This window comes from Vigna angularis, chromosome 6 (assembly GCF_016808095.1).
Source record: "Vigna angularis cultivar LongXiaoDou No.4 chromosome 6, ASM1680809v1, whole genome shotgun sequence".
NCBI lineage: Eukaryota > Viridiplantae > Streptophyta > Magnoliopsida > Fabales > Fabaceae > Vigna > Vigna angularis.
The window spans coordinates 17,046,029-17,055,230 of NC_068975.1; the positions used below are offsets into that span (position 1 = coordinate 17,046,029).

The window sequence follows — 9,202 nt, forward strand, 5'->3', positions numbered from 1 at the left end:
TATTTATCTATATTTGGCAAATAAATATATATAACTATATTTAAATAAACGTACACTCGTTAAACTAACACGTATACATATATAACTAAATTTAAATCCCGAAATCTCAAATACATACATTGAAATTCAAATTCAAGTAGCACAAAACAAAACATTTCAACTATGAAGTACTACAAAAGAAAACTTAATATATAGTTCACCTAGTTTTGAATGACAAATCATTTTCATATCATGTAATACTCTTCACATATATGCTCTTCATATCCATAATTTGTTAAAATTAGTTGACACGTTTCCGTAATTAAAAGCTTACAATATAAATTCATAATTAAAAAAATGAAAATATAAAAAAGTTTAAGGTTTTCATAAAAAGTCTATTTTAACCATTACATAATGTTTTTTTTTTCATTAATGTCTCTTTGTTCTAATAATTAGAGAAAAAAAAGAGGAAGATTGAAGTCCTGAAAAGAAAATTCAAGTGACCATCATTAATATTAATAATAAGGGTTAAATATGTTTTTAGTCCCTGTACTCTCACGCGATTTTGGTTTTCTCACCCGATTTTGGTTTTAATTTCTCTTTCAAACTAAGGTACATTTTAGTCCTCTTTCTTAAGGAAACTTTGATTTTAATCCTCCAAAATTAACACCGTTAAAAACCAGCTGACGTGGCTAACGGTAGACTGACATAATTTTCTTTTCTTGCATTGAGTCAGTGTTTCTCACATTTTCTCCCTCTCTCTCCCTCGTCTCTTCCTTCCATCTTCTACCCAACCTCCCCACCCTCTCCAAAAAGTTCATTGACGCTGTGTAACTTGGGTAGTCTGCAGTGGAACAAACAAATTAGGCTGTTGAGGTTGTTGGGGTGGAGTAGGAGCACCATAACCGTATTGTCCATTAGTATGTCCCTGGTTCACTTTAGAACGAATAATCATATCCCAATTCTGAGTTTCTATGAAGTCTCTTGTCGATTTAGGTTTTCGCATATTCCAATTCACGAGTTACCGAATCCGAATATTATTGAAACTTCCTTTTATATGGGTTACTTGTAACTGATACTTTCAGATAAATAGTTTTCTTTGCAAATGGTTAAAGCTTAACTTTGTCCTCTGTTTTTTTCATCAAACATTTTCTTTAAAGTTCTTATCCACAATAAACTAAATTCACAAGAATCAGGTGGAATTGTGAGTATCTTTAAAATCTTATTCTTGAGAAATAATATTTAATCAGACTTCCGATCAATCATATTCTGCAACTAATTTGATTTATTGAAGGTGTCCAATATTTTACTTATACCAGTCATCATATAAACTTACATGTGAGAGTATCAATATAATAACAACCTAATCCTACACTTTCAGATAAGTCGCACTCTCATGAGGGCAAACTATGGGAGGACCTCTGTCGTTCATTTGTGTCGTGTGAAAATTTTCAGTCTTAACACACTACTCTGTATGCTGCTTTTGTTGACAGAACCAGAATCAAGAAGCAACAAGAATGGATGAGTGTCATTATTGAAGGAGATATTTTTGCTTAGAACGTAGTCAGCCCTATAATGAAATATATTCACTGGAATCCAAAACAATAAATCATATCAATTAAAAGAATTACAAATGAGATTGAAATAATAAGGTTTTAATTTAAAATAAATATCTACTTTCATGTAAATAATCACTTACCGTCTTATCATCTCAACTTCTGTAAATAAACCACCATAATGAGTGAATTCTATGAAACTATTGGTTTTCTGTTTTGTTGGTGGGAAGAGAGTGATTCAAACGCTCCTTTCCACCAGGCTTTGATGAGGCATTAAAAGAAATGGGGCATTCAATGAAATTATTCCATGTGTTTCATCATCTAGGAGTCAGTATCCATTCAAGTGCAGCATGGTGTTTCTGGAATTCAATATCCTGATAGCTATCAACAACCGTTACGAAAGAGGTTATGGTGCTCCTACTCCACCCGAGCAACCTCAACAGCCTAATTTGTTTGTTCCACCACAGACCACCCAAGTTGCACAGCGTCAATGACCTTTTTGGAGAGGGTGGGGAGGTTGAGTAGAAGATGGAAGGAAGAGACGAGGGAGAGAGAGGGAGAAAATGTGAGAAACACGGACTCAACGCAAGAAAAGAAAATTATGTCAGTCTACCGTTAGCCACGTCAGCTGATTTTTAACGGTGTTAATTTTGGAGGATTAAAATCAAAGTATCCTTAAGGAGGAGGACTAAAATGTACCTTAGTTTGAAAGAGGGACTAAAACCAAAATCGCGTGATAGTATAGGAACTAAAAACATATTTAACCATAATAATAATAATAATAATAATAATAATAATAATAATATTATTATTATTATTATTATTATTATTATTATTATTATTATTATTATTACTATTATTATTATTATTATTATTATTATTATTATTATTATTATTATTATTATGTTTGAACTAATTTAAGAGTTATCTATATTAGTTTAGGTGATACGTGCGGTGTTTCGTAGAAAAAGTTTTTAAAAAGAAAATAGAATAAGAAATAAGAAAATGAAAAATTTATGAGATTATTTGATAAATTACCAATTTACTTTTATTTCTAACATTTAATCTTTTTTAAAAATGATTTGGTTTATTGGATATCACTAAATTTTCTTATAATTAATATTAGTAATTAACAAATAATATTTTGCATAATTAATATCTTAAAAAATATTTTTTTCTCAACTAAATTTTTTAACTAAAAAATATTTATATTTTAATAAATGCACCAAAAAGACAATTTTAATATACACTATATATAGAACAACCTATCAATATTTACTCAAATTCATATTTTTCACCGAAAAATAAATTAAAAGTTTTTCAGAGAAAACATTGCGCATGTCACCAAGAACTTTCAAGAAAACAAAGTAAATCATAATTCTAATCTAGATTTTTGCAAATGAGCTTTGATCTAACAAAATGTGAGACTTAATTGCATTATTCACATTGTTTATTGTACATCTGGTATTTTTCTTCCTTTTTACTCATTTATGAGAGTTATCCCACATTTCAATATCATAAACTTTTTTCTAAATAATTTTTTATACCAACATGACATTGATTGGTGAAGCAACCTAATACAGAAAACAACTGTTCTCAGCACATATGCATGCATGTGGACACCCCATTTGCACCAAAATCCATGCCACTTTATTTTGATTCTGATCTGTAAATTGCGTATCTTCGTTTTTCAGAATCGATATAAGTAAAGGTATCTTCTGCATGCTCTATCTGTTTTCTTCAACCCTAAGTTTTCATATTCATGCCACCTTTATTCATCCTACACTCTACATTTTATTAAAAAAACAACTCTTTTTTTTAAGTCCTCGGATTTCTACAATCACAAATAACTCTTGAAGGATTTACAATTCAACAAATATTCTTAATTAAACAGAAACACACACACACACACTTGTAATTAGTCTTTTTTGTGTTTAATGATTTGGTATCATATATAGAAATACTTTTTATAAGCAATATATTAGATTTTAAATATAGAAGTTTTCCAAATTAACTTATCTAAGCACTAAAATAATTTTCGATAAGCATGCTTCCAACCAGTGACCACAATAAATCATAAATAGCTAATGAATAAAGAAGAAGATCAAGTTACTCGTTCAATTAATTCACTTAACATTAAACTGTGTCTATCTATATATAAGAGCAATTTTTTACATATAGGTCAAAAAACTTTATCAAAAGAAACTCATTAACCAACCTCTATAATCAAGTCTCAAAGAGTAAATTGTTTTTCCATAACACAATTATAACCAAATGCCATAATCTTACATTCTCGTACATCTAGCTCTATACCCAATAAATAGGAAGAAACCAAGAGAAACAGTGCATGACATTGTAACGTGTGGTGATATAATATATATGGGAAACACTTAGAAGATTGAAATTGAGGGGGCAATAATAAAGACTATATATATATATATATAATATATGTATATATGTTGTGGTATATATTTTGTTAGATAAGCACCACAAATGTGGTTCACTTTATTGAATAGTTTTAATAAAATGGCAAACCTCTTATAGTAATAAGAACATAGGACCCTATTGGGGACTCATGCTGATGATGAACCTTAGGCATAACCACACATTCCATAGACACAATATTCACCTAATTCACATCGATGGTTACACTCTCCACAATGCCTCTTGTCGAAATTGGTGTCCACACATTGCCCTCTACAACATGTCTCTGTGTACTTGCATTTTTTCTTGCATACACCACAGTTGTGTTTGTCGTACCCTACATCAATGCACTTGTTGTTGCAACACGTGGAGTTCTTCACACCCTCCAAAGTGCACACCTCATGGTCCTTGTGGCAGTGATCAGCAGCATTAGGGTTTTTGACTTGTGCAAGGAAGCGACTCACCCTCTTGGAAGGGAGAAGAATGGTGTTTTGACGAGTGGTTGATGATGATGATGATGATGAGGAGGAGGAAAAATCATGGTGCAGAAAAGGGGGGTTGGATTCCTCTTGGGTGATGGCCTTCATTGTGAGTGTGATGCACAAAGCCATGGTTGTTGCTACGATGAATATTGCCTTTAGGAGCCCCATGGCTTTGCCAGTGTCTAGAGGTGGTTGAAGGTGTACTCAGAAGGAGATGATGAAGATGAGAAGAGGGTTTTTGTTTGTGTGTTTGATTCTGGTGTGAATGAAAATGTGGTGTAGAAAATGAAGAGGGAGGGTTAGGGTTTATAAGAAGGGACGTTGGGGGAGAAGTTGACGCCGCAAAAGTGGTTAAAGGTGTATGAAGAGGTTGCATGATGCATGATATTGGAAGAGTGTGATGGAATTCTGATGTATATTCTATTGTTTGACCTTAAAAAGCTTCACCCTCTTCTATTACTTGAGCACCACAATACCCTCCATTTTAAACTCTTTTTGCTTCCATGGTCTATTCTACCCTTCTGCTCATGAGTTCTTGCAAACAAAACTTCAACATGGAGAAACTATTGAAGAAAACCACCATATTCATGCACACTTTGTGAGAGAGTCAAAGGGTAGCAATGAGTTTTCAGCATTGTGTGAGCCACCGCATCTGATGAAACCGCAGTGGACGGCCTGAGGAAATTCAGGCACACTGCTAGGGTAAGCAAAGGCATTTCGTCATACACGTTAACAGCATAACTTACATTTAACAAATTCTACAAACTCACTAAATCCACCTACTACGTTTCTTAGTGCCAAACAAATTTCAGTCAAACTTTAATTCTTTCAATTATTGTTTTACAAAAAGAATGGTTCATTATTTTTTTTAGAAATATTCATCATAAGAATAAATAAGTAACTAGAAAGAGAGAATGTGAAAAAAATGTGAAAGGTGTTAATTAAAACTTTGATTGTCACATACTAAAAACATTTGCTCATCTTAAAACTCCATATAAAATAATTCATGTATATCATAAAGGCTTGATCAATACTTAATATATAATCAAAGAAATAATAAGGTTAAAAGGAGTTTAAAAAATAATATTATTAAGATTAATCATCACATTTAACATATTGTTTTTCTTTTTAAATTTGTAATTTCTGTCAGAGTTTTATTCTTAGAAGTCACATCAAAATATCATTAGGTTTTATCTCAATTTCTAATGTGAAACTATTATAAGAATGAAGAGCTTCAAATGCCACCTGTTGATACATACGTAGAGTTTGAATATTGTCCTAATTTCTTTTTAGCTTTGACTAAGGATATTTTAGGTCTTTGTGCTTTCCTTATTGCAATAATTAACGTAGAATGTAATATGTAGCCAACAAAGTTCCAATATATTCTAAATGGTAAACGCGTATTTTGTTTATTACAGCAATTTGCACAAGCAACACCATACGTATATATGTTATGTTGTTGTTATAGTTGTAATTTCTAACACCTTAAAATTTTATCATGGTAAATAAAACAAGCTCTAAAACCACTAGGCTTCAAAATAATGGAGTGAAACGAGCATTCACATGAATTTTTGGAATTTTGTTAAAACATAAAATTTTGAATATGAAGTACAAAACAAAACAAAAATATATATTTTTTAAATATATAGTTACAGTATTAGGAAATAGATTTTTTACATTGGTTAATATTCTCTTTTAGTTTTAGAACTAAGGAAGATTTCAATAGGTATAGGTCTTAGTGACTTAGAACATAGACATTATAATAGAGTTTTCACGTCAATTGTTAATAGAGTTTTCACGTCTTAGTGACTAAGGAAGATTTCATAGAATATACAAACAATGATTGAATTAATAAATAAAATACTTGTTTACAAATGAATTCAAATGTACTAACCTTGACAACTGTGAAATTCCAAAATTTGATGGCAGTCAAATACTATAACAACCCCGTAAGATCCCTGGCAAACAAAAAAACAGAAATTAGTTCCCAAGCTATTTGATATCATATTTGATTTAGGAAAAAAGAGTAAAAAAATGGAATAAAAAAGTGAAAATAATTTTTTCATAAATTTAAATGAGTTTCTTTATAAATTAATTTATAGAAGTTCTCTCATCACTCCACCAAACCAAACTACATTAGTAAATGGAAATTATTAGATCAAAAGAAATTGAATAAAAGCAAATTCCAAAAGTAAGTACAAGCTGTCCAATGCCATTTCCATCCATCATTCAAACCTATTAGAAACAGTTGCCATTTTTCAGTTTGACACTCATTCCTCCCACGATAACTGGTATATCTTTGTTTAACAGAAGTGTCCTATATTTTGATCGTTAAGAATGGTGCACCCCATCCAAAGAAAATGATATTCCCAGAAAGTAAAATAGGTAAGATTTGAGAATCTTGGTTCACCTTTATCTCTACAAATATCTCACAGTAAATCCTTAGCATTAAGGTTTACAAACAAACAGATGATACCATTCAGAGGAATTCCTTTTTACTAATCACTACATTCATTGATTATTTATTTATCTTTGTAATTCTCACCACTATCACCTGAAAGTGTAAATCGAGATGAATTATTTATTTAATACCCAATTTGTATTTGAAAAATGAATTCAATGGAAATGGGTGTTTAATAAAACAAATGATTTGATCGACGCCAATTTTTAGACACATAGGGATACATACAATCAGGAAGAATAATGCATAACAACGGAAAGTTCCAAGAAAAAAAAGACACAATGATCCTCCTACGTACAGGCAGAATCTCATGAATGCAAGGCAAAATAAGGAAGCTAAAAGAATGATGTGGAATACTACTCGTTGCAGCAATCTCACTACACCTATAATGCAAGCATCAGAATAAACAAAATTTAAATGAAAATAAAAAAGCAGGAATTGATAACATATCCACATGCATCAATGTAAAGTGGAAATGCTGAGCTTCATAATTCATGGTCTACATCTCCATGAAATAATGTTTCTTCCAGAAAAACACAATATCCTGTAGTAGACAGTCTATCAATAGACGAATCTGTCCAATCTGCATCACAATATCCAGAGACATGAATGTTTTCTTTATCTTCATATAACAATCCTTGTCTGGGAGCCTTTTTGACATACCTTAGAATGCGAATGAGAGCATTTCAATGGTCAACACATAGAGCCTGCATGAACTACTAACCACTCCAACTGCAAAGCATAGATTTGACCTTGTAATAGTGAGATAAATCAGTTTTCCAACCAGCCTCCTATGCCTCTCTAAATCGGAGAATAACTCACCTTCTGTCTTTAATTTCTGGTTTGAGTCCATGGGACTGTCTACCGGTCTACAATTAATCATGCCTATTTCTTGTAATATATCAAGAGCATACTTCCTTTGGGAGATTACAACTCTATCTTTTGATTGCGCTACTTCAATGCCTAAGAATATTTGAGACTTCCAAGATCCTTGGTTTGAAAATGTCTACACAAGTACTCTTTCAGTTGAGATATTCCAACAACATCATTTCTTGTAATGACAATATCATCAACATATACTATTAAGTAAACACATTTCCCAAGAGAAGAATGACACGAAAAAACTGAATGATTCGCTTCACTTTGTTTTAGCCCAAATTTTTGAACAATCACTAGTGCAGAAAGGGCTTTAGACGTCCGTTCTTTTGGCTTTTTGACGTTCGACCTTCCCCCGACGTCTTTGTTGGTGACGTTACTCAGACGTCGGGGGGTCCACATCGGACGTGTGTATAGACGTCCGATGTGTCAGGCCCGACGCCTATCTAGACGTCCGGTGTACACCCTCGGACATCCATATAGACGTCCCACGTGCTCGTCTAACGTCCCCACAGACGTCCGTCTCCTCCTCCCCCGACGTCTATACAGACGTCCGAGGTGTATCACCCGACGACCACATGCCTGAATTGTTTTTGTGTTAGGGGGTGGGGTTGGACGTCGGTGTGTGCACTGCCAGACGTCTATAGACGTCCGACAGTGCACTAACCGACGTCTACTGGGCGTATTTTATTAAAAAATTAATTTATTTTTGCAATAAAACCACACCTGAAAAGCCGAAAATTGTCCCAGAACAATTTTGCAATAATATATATATGCGTTTCATATAAACAAAGTTCTACTTAATGTAAAATATAATCCACTACCAAAACTATCAAGATAAAACTTAAACTAAAACTAAGCAATGTTCAACAACAAATAAAACTATTCCTAACTCCATCTTTGCAGAAGATAAGCGGTCCACTCTTGCCTTATCTGTCTAATTGTGTCCTCTAGTATAGGCGATGTACTCTTGAAGCGTTGCAAAATTCAAGAAAGATTCATTATGGTTTCATATATGTTAGAAGATGAATTTGATTTGTAATGTATTCAAGGTATACATCATTACCTCATTCCAGTCATCTGTAATGACAACTTGAATGATGGTCTTAATCCAACACATCACATAGAAGCCACATTCCCATGAATCTAGTTGTTGGTTACACTAAAATAACAAACTAAATAGTTAAGAATTTTGATCATTCAATAACATAGAAAATGAATTAGAACTATAAATGACTTAAAACCTTTGGATACAAAATTTGAACCAGTTGACCACGTGATTTACCAATAACTCTGTACATATTGAAAACACAAAGTATAATTAATATGACTATATTTATCATAAAAGTTGAAGGTGAACATCAAATTCAAAGTCATTTTTGGAGAAACACTTACCCTTGAAGCATTGTTCTCAAGTCATTTTT

At 32.3% G+C, this 9,202-nt stretch overlaps 1 protein-coding gene across 1 annotated transcript; it reads right to left on the reverse strand.

Moving 5' to 3' along the window:
* Window positions 1-3,744: 3,744 nt before the first annotated feature.
* On the reverse strand, window positions 3,745-4,707 carry LOC108322846 (stigma-specific STIG1-like protein 3). Its single transcript, XM_017555114.2, has one exon. The coding sequence runs from the start codon at window positions 4,607-4,609 to the stop codon at window positions 4,127-4,129; it is 483 nt and encodes a 160-aa protein (XP_017410603.1). The 5' UTR covers window positions 4,610-4,707; the 3' UTR covers window positions 3,745-4,126.
* Window positions 4,708-9,202: the final 4,495 nt, after the last annotated feature.

Bases quoted from the DNA above. Each gene is read 5' to 3' on its own strand.
- LOC108322846 (XM_017555114.2), bottom strand. From the start codon at position 4,609: ATGGGGCTCCTAAAGGCAATATTCATCGTAGCAACAACCATGGCTTTG.